At 39.2% G+C, this 19,821-nt stretch overlaps 1 protein-coding gene across 1 annotated transcript in view; it reads left to right on the top strand.

Annotated features, from left to right (window-relative positions):
• Nucleotides 1-3,929: 3,929 nt before the first annotated feature.
• Nucleotides 3,930-19,821, top strand: part of LOC119811635 (disintegrin and metalloproteinase domain-containing protein 18-like) — a 52,552-nt gene continuing 36,660 nt past the window's right edge. Inside the window, 10 exon segments of the mRNA XM_042054927.1 lie at nucleotides 3,930-4,093; nucleotides 5,391-5,526; nucleotides 10,147-10,202; nucleotides 11,226-11,304; nucleotides 11,758-11,834; nucleotides 12,607-12,775; nucleotides 16,887-16,952; nucleotides 18,197-18,268; nucleotides 18,464-18,630; nucleotides 19,348-19,429. Coding sequence (XP_041910861.1) covers nucleotides 3,930-4,093; nucleotides 5,391-5,526; nucleotides 10,147-10,202; nucleotides 11,226-11,304; nucleotides 11,758-11,834; nucleotides 12,607-12,775; nucleotides 16,887-16,952; nucleotides 18,197-18,268; nucleotides 18,464-18,630; nucleotides 19,348-19,429 — 1,068 coding nt within the window.

Consider the following 19,821-nt stretch of genomic DNA (forward strand, 5'->3'; position numbering starts at 1 on the left):
GGGCTCAGGCACTGAGCAACGCTGGCTGGAGTGGTACTATTGTGGATTGGGGAAATAAACCAAAGCAAACAAAATTAAAAGCCCCAAACAACAAAATCCACATTCTTGCTGCAGATTCAGAAGGAATATGGCTGCAAGTCACCGTGCCAAGGAAGATAGACCTGCCGGAGGGCGGAGTTCCGGGAGAGAAGGTCAGTACCGGTTTTCTGCTCATGCCTCAAGCCTGAGGGTGGCCTTTCGTTGACCTATGCATTGGTCCTAAGCACCCTCATCCTCTCCTCTCCTGTACCACTTCCCTTTCCCATTTCCTTTTAAAGTCTCTTTTTATTTTTAAATTCAAGAAATAGTGAACATTTTAAATTTCAAGAAATAGTGAAATCAATATAAAACAATTTCATGTAAATGTGCATGACAATGACCCAAGGTGCAAATCAAAAGCTTTGTTAGTAGCTTCTACACAATAAATTGCTTTGCAGTAAAATTTAGACTTGTAAAATTGGACAAATGTTAGCACACGCTGAATTAAGTTAGAGAAAGGAATATGTATAATATTATATATAGTATATATTCATACACGTGTGTGTTATATACAAATAAGTTGGAAGATAGTTTGCCTTTCTAGTTCTAGATAATGAAGGTCCTAATAGCCATTTTGTAGATAGAAAATAATTTTCCTCACTGAATACAGGGAGGGTTTAGTACTTGACTACAGTTTGCATTCTTTTTTAAATGTGCAATTACCCTTGATTTTTTCTAAAAAAAAAATCAGATGGTTTCAAATGTGAGTTTACATCTAAATTTTCCATACTATTCTATTGGCCTATATGTTTTTTTTTTTTAAATCTTAACACCATGTTATTTTGATTACTGTGGTTTTGTTGTATATTTCTGAAGTCAGTTTTGTTTCTTTCTTCTTTGTTCTTTTTGTTTAAAATTGCTTTTACTCCAGAACATTTTAGGTTGCATGCTCATTATAGAGTTTTTTCCTAGTTTTGTGAGGGGTGTCATTGACATTTGGAAAAGGCTTGCAATGACTCTAAAGATCATTTTTGCAGGACTAGACTACTTTATTGCACAAAAAGTTTTATATGTCAAACTTGAACTTGTAAACAATTTTACTGTTTTTACATAAGTTGAAAAGTATAGGATTTTTTTCTATGATATTACCAAAATAATAACAGTCAAGACTTTCAAAGCTTTAAAAATCACCAAAGCAAAACAATGCTTTTGTGCAGTTAGTATATCACTAGCGTTGTCAAGTATTTAAAACTTATTATCAATCTTGTAAAATCATGTGTTCAATTATACTGTTATAGGAATTGTCAATGTCACGGGCAGGCAGACCCAAATGTTGCTGATCTCTATCTCTTTCGTTTTGCAACGTTTAAATTAATTTTATTTTCTGAGCATTGGTGTTTTGCCTGCATGTATGTCTGTATGAGGGTCTCAGATGCCCTGTACCTGGAGCTAGGGACAGTTGTGAGCTAGCCTCTGAGTGCTAGGAATTGAACTCGAGTCCTCTGGAAGAGAAGCCCGGTGCTCTTATCCGCTGAGTCATCTCTCCAGCCCTGGTAGTCAGTATCTTGAATTTTAATCTCAAACTCAGGTTCCTCTTGGACATCGAAACTCTCAGTCTATCCAGAGCATTAGTATTTCCCACAGTTTCACACTTTGCACATTTTAAAAATCATCATGATTATTAATTCTTTGAGAATTTCTTACACATCCACCACCCCCAACTCCTCCCATAGCCATCCTCGCCATTTTCCTATCCCTTCCCAACCAACACTGAGGTTTCTTCTTTATTTTGTTCCCCTCTCCCTATTGAATCCAGTTTGTGTTGCCCAGGGGTCACAGTGTTAAAATAGAATGGCTCTTTCTTTCCTAGTAGCTAACAAAACTCAATTGTCATCTAGTGGTAAGATTTTTTTTTAACTGGGGTGCAGGTCTTGTGTGTGTTGTTACACTAACTGTGAGTTCATGTTTGCAACTGCCCTGTTGTATCCTAAAAGCACTGCTTGCTGGATGCCACTCCCTGTGGCTCTTGCATATTTTTCAGTCCATCTTCTGTGCCTTTCCCTGCACCTTTGCCAAGGGATGTTGTTGAGTCGGGAGTGTAACCCCAGCCCCTGGCATCCATTCCAGCCCCCTGGCCTGAGAGTTGCGTAAGTCTGGACTCCAAATTCCAGTGTGCCAGGTCAGGACCACTTCCACAGGATATTTAGGTGGACTCCTACTTAAATTTAAGAGGAGGTATTTAAGAGGAGAAACATGTGGTTCCGGGTTCGCAATGTGCTCCCCACTCTCCTGTCTCCCCTGCCATGCTCTTGACCACCTGAGAGTGCTGGACTTAATAAAACATGGGCATTTTAATTTGGTTTCTCTGACCTAATTGGATTTTTGTGCGCTGGCAGAGTGGTTCGTCTTAGGATTTTTTTCCTAACAGATGCAATTGCTATGCTCTGTTTAGGGCTGAGGACTCCACAATCTCTTATTGTCTGCATACTGACCAGTCGAGCATAACTCTATGTTAATGTCATCTACTGCAGGGAGAAGCTTCTCTGTGTCCTATGGGCACAGTGAGACATCACCACAATCATTTTAATTTTATTTATTTCGCACAACACTGCTTCTCTTCCTCCACAGACAGGGGACGCCTTGCCATCATCCGCCCTCTTTAAATATTTCACCAAAGTGTCGCAGCGTCTGCTCCTTCATCCCATTGGTCAGATCTTCCTGGGACATTTTATTTTTTGTAGCTATCGTAAATAGGATTGCTTCTTTGAGTATTATTTAAGATAATCATTCTAGGTACAGTAACACTTTATAATTTTCTCTGTTGATTTCCATATCATGAAAAAAAATAAATTCATGTGTTTCTCCTACCAGATTTTTTTTATTGACTCTTGTACTGCTTCCTCTGTATACAATCATGTCATCTGCACTCAGTGGCAATTTGCTTTTTTCTTTTCCAATTCGGATGATCTGTATTTTTTTCTCTTGTTTGATTTCTTTGGCCAGGACTCCAAATACTTAACAAAAATGGTGATGAAAGTGACCATTTTCATCTTGTTCCAGTCCTTACAGAGAAAGCTTTCAAAGCTTCCCCAGCTAATACAATGCTATCCGTTGGATTATTACGCATACCCCTCTATATGCCCTAGATGTGTTGATGAGCATTCCTTCCAGATTTCTGCTGGTCTGTTTTACTGTGAAGGATATAGAATTTTGGCTCATGCCTTTTCTATACTTATTGGTGTGATGAAGCATTTTTATCTGTCATTTATGCTTTATCCCATTTATTGATTTATTGATTTATTCCTGCATCACCGGGATAAAATCACATTTGATTATAGTGGATAAATCTTTCTTAATGTGTGGCTGGATGGGCCTTGCCAGCATATTTTAGGATTTCTGCACATATGTTCATTCAGAGTTTTGGCTGGTAGTGCCTTTATCCATATTTCTGGTTCTCTCTGCCTGTTGTCTAGCTTGATTACCATGGTTATTCTCAGCTTGACAATGCCTTTTCTGGTATAATTTAAGAAGAATTTCTATTAATGTTGCAGATCTATGTAGAATGAAATAGTGGGGCATCCGGTCTGGTGCTTTTTTAAAGAGAAGAACGTTATGATTTGGAAATGAAATCTTCACCATAGGCATCGTGAGGGAAAAAAATAATTCTCCCCTTTAAGTTTTCTTATATATTTTCAGAACAAAGGAAAAATCTGACTAATGAAATAATTTGAAATTTTTTTTTGCGTGTGTGTATTCCTTGTGAGTTCAATTTACAGGAGTTGGTTCCCTCTTTCCACTATATAGGGCTGGGAAACTAAACTCTGGTTCCCAGATACCATGACCTGCCGAGTCTTACTCCCTAATATAGATACTTATAACTTTAAATTTATTTTTATTATATTTTATCACGTATGTGTGGCATGAAGGCATCTATGCCATACCACACATGTGAAGGTCAGGGACCACTTGGAGGAGCTGGTTCTGTCCTTCTGCCTTTGCGTGGATTCCAAAGGCTGAGCTTGGATGAGTCTTGCACATCAAGTGCTCTATCTACTGAGCCATCTCATTCATCTCAGTATATTTTATTACTGAATCAGTTTGTTGTTATTGTTCTCTTCATGGTCTAATTATATCAAGATTAAATCTTGGGAAGGTGTGCATGTCCTAGGAATTTGGAAATTTCTTATAAGATATTAAATTTATGATATATTGTTTCCAATAATCTATAACAATCTGTATGCCATCCCCTCCATCTGCTCTAACTGGATGGGGGACATCTTTGTTGTTCCTTTCAAGGTGCTAGAGACCCAGCCCAAGCCTCCTACATGACAGGCGGTCATCATCTCTGTCAGTCATACTCCAGATGCCATTTCCTTTAAAGATCTTCCTTCCTTTTGGTCTAGATGTATGTCATTTTGGGAACTGGGAAGCAAAAGAGCATAGTGAAAACTTGGACTCCAGGAAATTTGAACCAAACTCTAATACAACAGCAACATGAACTCTGTGAAGTGGGGCATAATGACAGCAAAAACTGAGAATGCCCCAGCACACCTGTGGCATGGGCTATAGGACTTGGCAAGCCGTTGACCAGTAGCTCCACTCCCCAGGGGAGAAGACTGCCCAGACAGTGGGTCCAGATCACAAGAAGTGGGACAGTCTGCTGGTCTTTTCTGAGGCAGATGTCACGACAGTTCAGGCATTTGTAGATTCAGATGTTCTCCTGGGATAGTTTTCTTGCTCAAAGATGGGGACAACCATGCTAGTGAGGCTACCACAACGGTGTGTGGCTGTTCTGCTGGTTCCAGAAGCAGACCACACTTACAGAGTCATTCTGGACTCACAAGGATGCTGTATATCTGTATATCGGTGGCGCTGGGGTATAGCACAACCTTAAACTGTGTGAATGAGACAGCTGTGCAGCTGACTCCCGGGCCTTTGGCAGGACTGGAGGACGCTCCATTCGAAATGATGGCAGTATTTGCCACAGCACTGGGGGCCTCTGGCACCCTCCTTACCCTTTTCTAATTGGAAGAAGTTTCTATTGGCTCCAAGTTGGTTGCAAAAGGGGCATGCGGTAAGAGAAGCAAGGTATGTCCCTCTCAGCTCTTTCTGGGCTGCGCAGAATCCACATCTTTCTTCCTACATCTCAGCACGCTCTCGAGCCAATCAGAACGTGGCTATTTACTCACGTCCCTCTTCAGTGGTACGTGTGAGGGCTAGGGACATCTTGTAGACAGTCACCATCAAATTCTCACTCCTCTAAGCTGCCTTTTCAGGGAAAATATTATCTTTTTGTTTTTAATCAGCATTCAATTTCCACAGTGGGGTCTAAGTTCTTCAAATTATCTTGTTGAGTTGTGCCATTGATGTAGCTTTAATCAGCTTAACTGTAGTTACTCAAGCACATCACAGGTGCTGCTGTCTGTTTGCCCTTTGATGTCTGTGGCATGTGTGTCAGCATCATTGACTTCATTTCTGCTGTTTGTAATCAGCATGCTTGCCAATTTGGTTAGTGAGATGTGACAGAAGAAGCAAGGTTTAAGAAAAAAAATCCCAAAATTATTTTATTGCTTCATGTTTCAAGTTTTACTGATTTCTCTTCACTTTTCACTTCCTGATTGCTTTAGACCTGTTGAACTCTGATTTTTGTACACTTCCATGCTGTCTTCCCATCATAGCATGCTCTTGAGTCTTTTTCTGGCCAGAGAATATCCTGTCCTGAGTGCATGTTCCAACTCATTGGTGCTACACGTTCTGACATTCGTGTACACTAAATTCTCGTGTGCTACACACACACACACACACACACACACACACACACACACAAACCCTGATGGCCACATCTCACTTTAGTTTTAGTGATTTTGCCTCTTTTCGAATGCGTTACGATCACATTGGTGTTGTATGTAGACTGTGTACGAAAGATGTTTTCTTTCTCTTAAAAATATGTAATCAAAGCCGGGCGGTGGTGGCGCACGCCTTTAATCCCAGCACTCGGGAGGCAGAGGCAGGCGGATCTCTGTAAGTTCGAGGCCAGCCTGGTCTACAAGAGCTAGTTCCAGGACAGGCTCTAAAAAAGCTTCAGAGAAACCCTGTCTTGAAAAACCAAAAAAAAAAAAAAATATGTAATCAAGATTCTATCCTGCCCTTTAATGGCATAACTGCTACTTTCTTTCTATTGTTAAATAATGTTGCATTGCTTCAATGGACCATGATTTGCTAATCAGTTAATTTTCTGAAGTGCACGCTGGTTGCTGACAAGTTTTGGTTATTGCAAATAAAGCAGCAAGCAGTGTTCCTGGGCTGGTATAAAATGTAGCAAAGGTAGTGTGATGGTTTCAAAGAAAATGGCCCCCCAAAGGAAGTGGCCTTATTAAGAGGTGTGGCCTTGTTGGAGACCACTGTGGGGGTGGTCTTAAGGCCTCTTTTGCTCAAGTTTCCCTCAATGTGACAGTCAGTTGACTTCCTGTTGCCTGTAAGATGTAGCACTCTCAGCTCCAGCACCATGTCTACCTGCATGCTGCCAAGCTCCCTGTCATAATGGTAATGGGCTGAACCGCCGAAACTGTAAGCAAGCCACCCGATTTAAATGTTTTCTTTATAAGAGTTGCCATGGTCATGGTGTCTCTTCAAAGCAATAAAAACCCTAAGACAGCCGGGCGGTGGTGGCACACGCCTTTAATCCCAGCACTCGGGAGGCAGAGGCAGGCGGATCTCTGTGAGTTCGAGGCCAGCCTGGTCTACAAGAGCTAGGTCCAGGACAGGCTCTAAAAAAGCTGCAGAGAAACCCTGTCTCAAAAAACCAAAAAAAAAAAAAAAAAAAAAAAAAAAAAAAAAAAAACCCTAAGAAAAAAAATGGTACTAGAAGTGAGATATTGCTGTGATAGGCCTGACCATATTTTGTTTGGAGTGATACGGACTTTGGGGACTTTGGGTTAGGAAAGTAGCAGAAAACTTTAAGCACTGCTTAGTGGGCCATACTAATAGGAACATGGAAGATGGCGCTGAATGTAATTTCATGAATTGGGCAGGGGGGGGGGTGGGCGCTACCTCAAGAGGTTTCAGAAGAGGAGAATTTTGGTATGTTGCTTAGAGATTATTCTTGTGATATTTTGATGCGGGAAGTGGTTGCTTTTTGCCCTTGTCCAAACAATTTGCCCAAGACAAAAGTGAAGAATGTTGAGGATTCCGTCAAAACAGCCTAATATAGACTGTCATGCATTGGTAGCAACTCTAATGAAGATTTATAATGAGGAGTTAACTAAAGAAAAGCTTTGAACGAGTTGATGGCGCATGCCTTCAATGTCAGCACTGGGGAGGCTGAGGCAGGTGGATCTCATCCAGGTAAATTTCCAACTTGTGAAAAGTCATTGAAGAAAGGCTTAGAGCCAGGTGTGGTGCAGAGACGGGCAGATCTCTGAGCTTGAGCCCAGCCTGGTCTACAGAGCAAGTTCTAAAACATCCAAACTTAGGCAGTGAAGGAAGCAATAACAGAAAGCTGGTGAAGCTGTAGTTGACCAAGGGGGCCATGCTCCAGCTCGAGCAAACAGCATAACTTGGCAGCTTCAGCCATGTTCTTCTGGCTTTAGAGTTAAGGACAGAAGAAACAGGTTATGGGAATTGCCTCTGCATCAAAGGAATGCTTCTGGGGCCAGGCTTGAGTTGGGGGTGTCCCTGAGTGGAGGCCTAGAAGAGAGTACATTGCATGAAGTTGTGAAGTTGAAGCCTGGGTTGCCTTGGAGACCCCAAGATGCTGGAGATGCCAGAGTCATGGGATACCTGCAGAGGAGAGCTGTTAACTGTGGGGGAGGGGGTGAAGTCAGCCCAAAATGTTGTGAAAATGTTGCTTATATTCTAAGAGACTAGAACTTTTGCTGGACCCAAAAGCAGAATTTAGCATATACCCTGAGGTCTTAGTAAGGAATTAGCTTACTGTGTACTCAGCCTGTTTATTTATTTAACCTGCCTGTAAGAGAACAGAATAACAATTAATTAACTTTAATTGCCTGGTATTTCCCATGAAATCAGCTTTTACATACTAAATTAATGCATGGCCTTGGTTGTAACCCTAAGAGGAGTGTGTGTATGTGTGTGTGTGTGTGTGTGTGTGTGTGTGTGTGTGTGTGTGTGTGTATGTGTACAACCAACGGGTCTAAAGCATTCTTACAACAAATATCCACCATCAGTGCTGGAAAAAGCATAAGCATGTTGTTTACTGATGGTATGTTTGCAGTACTGTTTGGTACCTGAGTGAGGTGGACCAGTCAGGGTGCGTAACTTAATCCCTTGCAAAACCTTACAGATTTCTGTAAAATAACCCCCCATTCCTTCCTTGTAGTCGGTTTTCTGTGTTGTTTAATGAGTGTTATTTCCAGCATGAATGCAGATGTTTACTGTATAAGGACATTTTTGTTCTATTTGCTGTTTTCAAAAAAATGAGCGTGAAAACACACAGGCATAGTAAAGCATTCTTCTGTGGACAGGAGTATAATTCAGTCCCACAACCCTCCCACACCTAAGACTGAGGGAACACTGCGGAAGAGGGGGCGGAAAGAGGGCAAGAGCCTGAGGCTCGGAGACCAAGGTCCAGCAGACGTTCCAGTCTCTTCCAGCATAAGGAATAGTTTCATAAGATAGATCACCACAGTCTTGATTCTTCATTTATTCTAGAACAGTGTGTTGGATCTGATATACTGCTTAGCATGGGTCATAAGGGGGCGCTGGTATCAACTTTGCCCCAGATCTGGGTTAGGAGCCTCCCTTCTAAAACTGTGTGTTCTTGAACTTCCTGGGAGTGTCTGGTCATCAGCAACACTGCCCCATGTCTCCGGCAAAGTTCACAGGTTCTGGTGGTTTAACTTACAAGTGAGTCGCTGGGTTGGTGTGATCTCCATCTGTAGTCATGAACAGTGGCTCTGCAATCACCTCCCATCTTGCTTGGGTTTGTGTAACATGGAGGAGGGTGATTTGTACTCAGTTCCTGATATTTGGGAGCCCTGCCCCTGGGCTGAGGGATTGCTCTTGGCTTCTTGTCTGCTTGGTCTTTTAGGCTTATTTTTTAATCCCTTTATAGTTTTACATGTTGAGAGTTGAGATGTGTGTACTATAATATGCATGTATTTATAAATTGCTATTTGTTCACTGGTTGTTGTATAGTATAACCCTCCATCATTGCTTATTTATTTTTATTAAAAATGTATGTATTTCTAATAAAAGAAATTAATAAAATATCAGTAATTCTAAAATTATAGTTTCCCAAATATTTTCCTTTTTAAACATTTCAAGCAACACACTAAATCACACTCTTCCAAAGTCAACCAACTCTAAAATCTTACTAATTAATGCAATATATTCTAAAGAATATGGTCATTTTTAATGTGCTGAGATAGTTTTATTGAGTGAAAAATAGTGTCTTTTTTAAGACCCCCACCCCAGTTTAAAGAACCTTTCTGCAGTCATATGATTTCTTCAACAACTTTAAATTCTTTTATATTTTAATTAAAAAACAAAATTTTCAGTTTTATTACAGTCAAGAATTTTGGAATGGGATAGTATGGACCTTGAGTATCTCTCAAGTCCTTGCCCAGAATATCTCTGTTGTGAATAGTGAAGCCTTTCAGTAGGGCATGCTGGAAGGTTTTTAGGACCCAAGGAGTGTGCCTTTGAAGGGGCACCAGGACTCTCACCACTTCTTTTTTCTTTAATAATTTTTAAGAATTTTATTTATTTCTATTTTATGTATACATAAATGTACCTAAATGCATGTATGTGTGCCATACACAAACCTGGTACCAGTGCAAGCGGAAAGAGGGCATCAGATCCTCGGGAACTAAAGTTACATATGGTTGTAAACTGTTGTATGGATTCTGAGAACTGAACTGTGGTCTTCTGAAAGAGTAACAAGTATTCTTAACCACTGAACCATCTTTCTAGCATCTCTTTTTCTTGTTTTGTAAATTGGCTTTTTATGGAAGTGATGTCATTCTCCCAAATGCTACAGTGCATGCCTTTTTGCCACAAGTCAAAAAAAACAATGGGACCCCTCTATGATAGACATGGGTCAAAAGTAGTGTCTTATGTTGCATATGCTGGCATTATGAAATTATCTTTCAATTTGTTCTATTTTAGGTGGCTTATGTCATTACAATTGATGGGAAATCCCACTCTCTGCATCTCAGGAAATAGTAAGATGTATTTTTTCTTTTGGAAAAAGTAAATATCTATACTTAGTTTTTACTCTTTTAAGTTTATATGCAGTATTTAAATCCAGTAGTATGATGGTCAATCAACTTTTCAATTTAGGATTTGTTAGGTCCTGAATATTAAGTGTATGAGGCTCTTGTATTTAATTTTTCAGATTTATATTTTAAATTGAGAAATGAATTATGTATTTGGAAATCTTCAATTAGACCCAAGCATGGTAAATTGCATGGATTTCTGAAGTCAAATAGTTAGTACTCAACTGCCTATTGTTGAGAAATTCAGGTAGTGTCAGTTTTATGGTGCACTAATTATTTATAGGACTTAAAACAGTCTTCCTCAGTATGTTTTGTATATTAAAATCTCCCGTGTCAGCTTCAGCTTCTCAGTGCTTTGCAGTAATGTTTCTGTCCTTAAAAAACAGTTAGCTTGAAATTTTCATCCATCTCTGTTCCCACCAACAGTTCAAAGCACCAATCAATCTTTTTATGCCGTCATCACATCTTCTCAACCTCTCTTACAAGAGGAACCAGGTGGCCTCTTTGCAGCCTCAGGGACCACAAAGTCGCACAGCAACAAAGATATGTCGCTTGTCTTCATTTTTGCTTTGTGGCTGAAGAAGGCTGCAGAAGTTATCTTCATCCATGGTGTCTGCCAACCTTACCTTTCCTTCTACAATGTATTCTATTAAAACATGATTAGAAATTTTGATAAGATTATCGCTACTCTTCAGGGTTTTTAAAATATCATGATGGTGTTTTAATCTTCAGTTAGTCATTTATTCTCTACCAGAAATACCTGACAGTGCTGTCCCAGGGTTAAATTCTCCTGGCTCTGCCCATATATCAGTTTTTTTTTAAAAAAATAATATCAACAATGATACCACACTAAAATTAGTGTTATTAAATCATGCTATTATATAAATCCATTGCACTAAACATTATTTTATTACTGTGCTTATGCGTTTTAAATGATGGCTGAAATTCTATCTGTTGGTTTCCTTCTAGCTCATTCTTATCCCAGGACTTTTTGGTTTATACTTATAACGAAAATGGATCTTTGTATACTGACTCTTCACACATTACGGTAAGAATTAGATGTCTTAATATTTGTTATCTTATATGTTATAAGGATGTCCAGCATGATTAGACCACATCTCCCTTTAAGACATCGTTTGTGGTTGCTGAGACTGAACCCGGACCTTTGCACGTCCTAGGAAAACTCTATCATGGTGCTGCTTTCCAAGACCCATGTTGACCCCAATTCAAATGTTTACCTCCTAGGGACTGTGACCTATTATATGGATGACTTCTATACATTGAAATGTCCTGGGAAAGAGATAGAAAAATGGAGAAAACTCACAAGTAAAGAGAGGGCCCCAAATCTTACTTCCTGAGAGTTTACACTGAAAATTCTACACAATTCATGATTTAATATTATCACATCTTTTGCTATCATGAACCTTCTAAAATATTTGACAACAGTTTTCTTTTATTATAAAAAGAATTTGTGTCTTCACCCGTGTGATCTGTTTTGCAGACACATTGCCATTACCAAGGGTATGTTGATGAATTTCCAAATTCCACTGTGACACTCAACATCTGCTCTGGCCTCAGGTAATAGCATCCTAGAGAACGATTATGCAAAAGCACAGAAGGATACACTTTAAAGCAAAGCCGTGACGAGCAGATACAATTCAAGAGGAGCCACCAGCGGGACTCTGAAAGTTTCTTTTCCGATGACCTTTTATCTGTGCTAACATGTAGACCTAAGCTGTCACTCACACTAACTCAGCCAAGGCCACCTGAGAGGAGGTGTTTCCAGGATGCTGGGCAGGAAGGGATGGTTTGAGAAATGAGAACTTTAGAACGCTTTAATGCAGTGCTTCTAACCTATGGGTTACGACCCCCTTGGCAACCTTCTATTTCTTCGTTACTGTAGGAAACATGAAAAGTTTATCCAGGGAAGATGCCTCAAGAACAGAGCGATGATGTTCACAGCCACCTTGTGCTGCTCGGATGCCTCTTATTCCCAGGAACACATGAAGTAGATTTTAATTTTGTCCCACTGTTTCTGCACCTCAATAGACCTTGGTTTCTAATACTGCCTATTACGAGGAGTGCAGTGCTGCCTAGGGTGATGTATGCATACGGTCAGTCTCAGCACTTGGTAGCAGAGGCAAGAGGATCCAAGGTTTGAGGCTACCCTGAACTATACTTCAAAATTAAGACCAATAGTGGCAGTTTTAAATAGTGTTGCCTGCAAACACAAACAGGAAAAATGCACGAAACCATTTGTTTCACGGTGGTTTCTTAGTTCTCACATTTAGGACGGTAGCTTGAGGGACATTGTACATGGTTTTGATAATGATTGTCTTTCTGAATTCAGGGGATTCCTACAGTTTGAAAATATCACCTATGGAATTGAACCACTGGAATCTTCAGCAAGATTTGAGCACATAGTTTATCAAGTGAAAAATGGCAATTCAACGTTAGCAAAAAATTACAGTCGTATTTGGCAAACAGACCAGCTCGATAAAGGTCATTTCAATGCACAGGTAACCATAGGAGTTTTGGTGGTAAGGAACACTTTGGAATCCCTCCCGTTGCTCATCAGTCACGAAGAGAGACTAGACTAATGAGTATAAATAGTACATTCCATAGATTTGTTCTCTGCTAATAAGTCACCTAGGATCCTACTTCACATTTCCTGCTGTATGATCTAGTTGTAACATCTTCACGTCGGTATTTTTCAAAGGAAACATTTGTTATTAAAATCTTTTGAACAATGAAAGTAGTCTGCTCAAAGTACGTTCAGTGTTTCTTATGTAGCTTTCTATGTTAATCGGACATATTTTCTAATAGGCAATCATTTCTGTGTTACCAGAGGTGGAAAGAAATATTAGCAAGCTTTCGAACCAATTAAACTATGACTTAAATAGGATTCACTAGTAAGTTTACCTTGGAAATACTAAGTTACACAGAAGGAATAAATTTAGTTGAGGGGTTCTGCCTCATTCATCACCCAAGTGTGACTGTAAGATGGGTACGCACTGAACAGTTTCTCCAGGCCAATATAGAAAGATAAAGAGAATAGAGAGACACTTCTGACTTAGTTAGAATTTTAAGTTTGCTGAAGTGTTGTACCTTTTGAAACCTGTTTATTAGATCTGCTTGCCTATGCAAAGCCCTTTCCTCCCATCAGAAGAAATAGGCATTTATCACGTTGCCTTGGGAGGATGGTTTTGGCGTCAGCTGTCCAGAGGATGGGTGTCTAATTTGTTTTATGACAATTGCATCTGTATTTCTCGGCCCCTGTGAACTCATTTAGTTGCTCAAAAAGCATAACTCAGGGCTGGGCCCTACAACCTAGCTGCAGATGGAAGTGTCTGTAAGATTACAACATTGTAATCTGCCCAACATAAGCTGTGCTTGAAGACTTCTGGTTGTGATAGGACCTCCTAAAGCAGGCGCTGAGCCCATGCCATGTGCTATTACAGAGTTCCCTTTCTCTCAGTGCCCGGGTGGAGGCCTCCCTGGATAGGGTTAATTCTCACAATGTTACTCCTGATGCTTAGCTTTAATTGCCAAGTTGACACAGTCTCCAGCCACCTGGAGAAGGAGTCTCGGTAAGAGATTGAGGCCAGTCTGGTCTACAGAGCAAGTGTTCCAGGACAGGCTCCACAAAGCTACACAGAGAAAACCTGTCTCAGAGAGAGAGAGAGAGAGAGAGAGAGAGAGAGAGAGAGAGAGGGAGGGAGGGAGGGAGGGAGGGAGGGAGGGAGGGAGGGAGGGAGATTGTCTAGATTTCAGTCAGCATTTAGGCATGTCTATGGGGGGTTATCTTAATTAGTGGGAGGATCCACCTACTTTGGGGTAGCACCACTTTTTGCTATTATGTGTCACTGTTTCTGGGGAGGTCTGAACACTCCAGATAGGATTCCAATGACAGATCCAAGTATGGATACTGACGAGGTCCAATTGAGTGAACCCTACAGGACTGTGGGTGAGGGGCTGTTTACAGAAACAGAAATGATGACTCAAAGACAGCTGAGCCACCTTAAAATATCACCATAGCATGAGGAGTGGCTAGCAATAATAAATAACAAGGGCTGGAAACCTGAGCCCACTGCTCCTGCAAGGAGCTCGGCAGAATAGAGGGTGTCTCTTCTAGGCAGCTCAGGTTGTCTGCGCCTCCTCCAAGCAATGCACACTTGCTGCCATGCTGCATTGATGAAGGCCCAAGAGAGGGCCTGATTTATTTCGAAGAGGTTCAGCTGATCTCATTCTGCACAGTAGTGAAAAGGAGGGAAGAACTTCTGTCTTAGTTAATCTTCTACAAGAGTCTCATAAGGGAGATGATTGCTTCTCTGGCCTTATTGACTCAGAACACACAAAGGCACAATCAGCTCTTACCACCTGGTGTGGCTTCCAACCGATGGGGTTTGGGGAGGGGCACTGCTTTCAAGGCTTCACTGCTTCTACCAAATGGTCTTCCTCTCCCACACATAGGCATTGGTGAGTCAGAACCACAAAAGAGTCACAAAGGAAAAACAGGTACAAGGTACATTGAGCCATCCAAAGCATCGTAGTAAGAATTAAAATGGTTTTCTTAGAGATCCGTTAATTCCAAACAGATTCAGCGTATACTTATACAGGCAGAAGGAATACATAGCTGTAAATGACTTTGAAGTATTTGGGTAACAGTTGGAATTTAAAGGCAAAATTTAAACAACATTCCTCAGAAATACCATTCCCACATAGGCTGAACTGAGAGCGTCTCTCAGCTGGCTTTATGGCATATACATTTTGGAAAAGGAGAAATTTAATGGATCTGGTCAGTTTCAGGGACTTACTAAGCCTTTTGAGTTTTCTATTTCCTGAATGTAACAAACTTTCCCATGGAATGAATTATTTCACCCCCATTTGTTTTAATCACATCTTATCCATTGTGTAGTAAAAGAGGATAATAAAATTCAATGTTCATTTGATATAGACACTCAAATAGAGTGTAATAGTGTGGGGTTTGCCTCTGAGAAATACTATCCTAATCAAAACCTAATCAAATATGACACTCAGTGACACAATACCGATTGCTCTCTTGTTAAAGTTTAATAAACTCAGGGACATCCCCCTTTATCACTCTCCCCATTATGATAATGGATTCCTTGGCAGTTTATGTGATACTCCTGAATCCAATGATGGAAATACACCTGTAGCGAGTATTATATGAAATATAAAAATCCACCAAACTCCTATAAACAGCGGGGAGAGTGTAGAAATGCTGTACACACACACACACACACACACACACACACACACACACACACACACTGCAAAGTGCTGATTTAATAAAGAACTAAGTAAATGGAAATACAATTTATTTATGGGACTGTAAGATTTGCCATAGGAAAGACTATGTTTTCTCTGAAAGTGACATATGAATTTCTCAAAACTGTTAAAAAAATAGCAAGAAGATGGGTACTATATATCATTATAAGATAATATGTATTTACATAATAAAATGAGCCATAGACAAAATCTTATACCATAAGCAGCCATGACTGCACCATTATTGAGAATAAAGACACTTGAAAATGTTTTAGAACCCACGGCATAAATCAAAGGCATAACCCCTAGAAGAAAGGAAAGACCAACTGGCCTCTGTTGTTCATTTCCCAGCCACCAAGACTCCCAAAATAATCACACAGAAAACTATATTATTTAAGTCACTGCTTGGCTAATCACTTAAGCATATTGCTAGCTAGCTCTTACATCTTAATTTAACCCATTTCCATTATTTTATATTTTACCATGAGGCTCATGGCCTACTGGCAAGGTTCCAACTGGTAGCTCGCATCTTTCCCCTCTCACAGCTACATGGTGTCTCTGTGACTCTGCCTTCTTTCTCCCAGCATTCAGTTTAGTTTTCCCTGCCTAGCTCTACTCTAACCTATCACAGGCCAAGGCAGTTTTTTTTATTCATTAACCAATAAAAGCAACACATAGACAGAAGGACCTCCCACTCCAGGCCTCTCTTAAAGTCACAGTGTTTTAATCTGCAGAAGGTCATGTGACAGTAACAAGTATGCAAGATACACACAGGGAGAATGTGATGAAGACTCTCCTGTGGGCTTCTGATTTTTTATGTATTTACATCATTCTCCCTCTCCCTGTCCTCTCTCCAATTCCTCCTGTGTCCCCTCCATTCCTTGAATTCATGGCTTCTTTTTTAATTGTTATTGTTACACGTTACACACACACACACACACACATACACACACACACACACACAGAGAGAGAGAGAGAAAGAGAGAGAGAGAGAGAGAGAGAACAATAGAGAAAGAGAGAGATTCATAACCGCAGCCCACTGAGATCATTCAGTGTTTCACATATGTGGTTAGAGCAGACCTCTTGTGGTTGGCTAACCCATCAGGAGCTCACGGCAACCACCAGTGCTTAGACTCCTTCCAAAGGTGAAGCCTTCATGGGGAACCTCTCATGTCAAGGACATTTTGAAGCAAAAGTTATGTTTTGCAATAGTTTTTTTATATTTAGGTGTTGATGATGGTTTTTTATATATGTCTTCCCTAACTTCTTTGCATGCTAACTTTTGCTTTTAGAAAGTTCAGTACACATTAACAGTTAATATTTTTGGTTGTTTTCCAGGATAAAAATGATTCACAACTATTACCTCAAAGTCTAAAACTGCACATGATAGTGGGAAAATCTTCGGTAAGTCAATGTCCCTTCTTTCCTCCTTCCTGTCCCCTCCTATCACACTTCCTTCTCTTCCCTCCTTTTCTCTCCCTCTCCTATTTCCTCTTCTTTTCTGTTCACCTCCTCATTTCTCCTACCCTCCCCCATTTCTTCTCCGTTTTTTCCTCTTCCTTCCTTTTAATAAAAAATTTAGAGACAGAAATGATTTGTTTCCTTTGAGCTCACAGGTCTTTTAGTTTGTTATTTATCCCATATCATCTGCTTTATAAAATTTAATTTTGACAAGAGCTAAACAGTAAGAGAACTGCATTGTGATGTAGGTTCATATAAACTGTGAAATGGTGGAAAACCGGGAGGTGCAGTCGCTGTGCAATGCTCACAGAAAAGATAATTTTAAGATAAGTAGCAAAGAATGTAGCATATGCTCACAGTTGTGGGAGCCAAAATCGGGAGTCTCTGAAATAAGCTACTCTGTTTGTTGAGTGATAGGTGGGTTGGTGTAGCTGGAATGGATATAGCCATCATTCCAGGAGTGTGGGTTTGTGGGAGGACCCAACAGGGTGGTTGAATCTCAGCCTAAGGCTGGAGCTTGCGTTTCACCCCAGATGTAGCTGGGAGATGCTGATGAATGTGTGCAGCATGAGAAGTGGGATCCGTTAAGACTGTAGATTCAGTGATGTGGAGAGAATTTGAAGTGGGTGGAGAGATGGGCGTGTGGGGCAGAGGAGGGCATGATGGAAGAGATAACTGAAATCCCATACGGAAGCTGCTATTTTATTTTATATTTGCATATTCATATAAAGGGGCTTAATTGAAATCATCTGTTGGAGACCAATTTCGACCAAGATACCATTTAGCAGGGTAGGGGCTTGGGGATTAGAAAAATAAGTCCCTTTTCTGCTTGAGAGTCTTAGAAGTTTACATTGTGTCTGTTCTAAGTGCCAGTGCGTTCTTGTGTCTTTATTTTTAATAAAAATTACTATTTTAAAAATTATTATATAATTGTATTCGTATAATTGTAGTGTTTATTATATATAATTATGCTTTATGTAATAGATTATATATGATTGTATTATAATTAGTATAACATTTTACATGTCATTGACAAAATAAAACTTTAATAAAAAATAAAAAATTTTAACAAGTAGAAATACTTGATAAACCTATGCTTGTCCTAAATTTCCAAAATAATTTGGCTGTTGAAAATTTACTGTCATATTATTTTAATAAATTCTAAAATACTTAAATTTCTTTTTCAGTATGATTATATGGGATCAGACATTATGGCTGTAACACAGAAAATTTTCCAGATTATTGAGCTTGTCAACACAGTAAGTTTTTAATTTTTCAGATTCTAATTTCATAAAAAATTATTGAACATAATTTGCATTTTATAAGTATGGAAAATTAATGACTTGAATATATTTTATTAGCTCAATGTTCCCAATATTCTAGTGAACTTCCTTCTGTATATTTTATATAATAGCTGATGTATTGTAAGCATATACTGTAAATCCTATTCATAGATGGTTACTCAGCTGGAATTGACGGTTGTTTTAGCCTCCTTGGAACTGTGGTCAGATAAAAATCAAATTTCTACTGATGGAGATGCTAATGACATTTTACAAAGACTTTTGGACTGGAAACGAGACTATCTTACCCTACAGTCCCATGAGATAACACACTTACTCATGTAAGTAGACAGTGCTCTGCATGATAAACAGATTAATAATTCCACGAACGTCAATTTTTGCATTTATTATACTCTTCAGTTTTCTGTAGGACACTTTGAATAAATATACATATTTATTCACGTATGAAGGCAATGGTTTAAAATGATGACCAATTTCATATTGGCATATTTTTATATTTAAAGTATTTAATGTGAACAAATCCTGAATTGTATTAATTTATGTGATATCAATTTTATTACAGAATATGTCACCCTAATCTAATTAATAATATAAAAAATGTTTATTTAATTTTGCCTATACAGATCGATGTATTTCATGTCCCTTTTTCACAGGAATAGATTTGTGTAGGTTGCTTTGTGATAATTTGTTATTAAATAAGTGTTTATGTTTAAGATGAGTAAAATGGCTTCTTCTACAAGTTAAAAATTATTTTCCTTACTTTTCAACTTTTAGTGACTTAAGGAGTTATGGCACAATAAGGGAAACTTGGTAGCATTTCAGATAATAGAATAATATCAAATCTGGGAGCTAAGTGAAGAAAAAAGTTTGATATCAAATAATTACAATAATTTGAACATTTTACAAACTTTATTAGATATCCAGATTGGACCTTTATATGTTTCTCAAGTTTTTTTTAACTTCATGAAGAGGTGACAAATGCTTATATATTATGCTATGTAATTACATGAATACAAAGTCAAACCATCATGGTGTAGTTACAGGAAACATCCAAAAAATATTGGAGCAACATCACCGGGTGAAATATGCAATAAAAGCTATGTTGCGGGTATTGTCATGGTATGTAGTTTTCATCTTCTTTATATTACTACTTTTCAACAACCTTATTAATATATAACTGTTTATGCAGTCGTTAAATGGTTTCCAACAGCTTGTTTTAGCCTATATGTGTCTATTCATTATTACTCTGTTGGGACAAAGTTGTTCGACTCTAAGAACATCCCATTGCATTATACATTTCAAGCATAATTAGCATAATACAAAGACTAGTATATTCTGTCACTAACTAGTTGTGACATTTGCTATAGTTGCCTAGGATTTTTAAGTAGCATAAACATTAGTTCAAAAGTAGAGATGCCTCTGTGTGTCCAAGCTCAGGCAGTAGCAAAAGCCATCAACTTGAGTTTGCCATTTCATAACCCTTCATGCTATCTACACAAATTTCATTTTAT

Source organism: Arvicola amphibius, chromosome 4 (genome assembly GCF_903992535.2).
Source record: "Arvicola amphibius chromosome 4, mArvAmp1.2, whole genome shotgun sequence".
NCBI classification, from domain to species: domain Eukaryota; kingdom Metazoa; phylum Chordata; class Mammalia; order Rodentia; family Cricetidae; genus Arvicola; species Arvicola amphibius.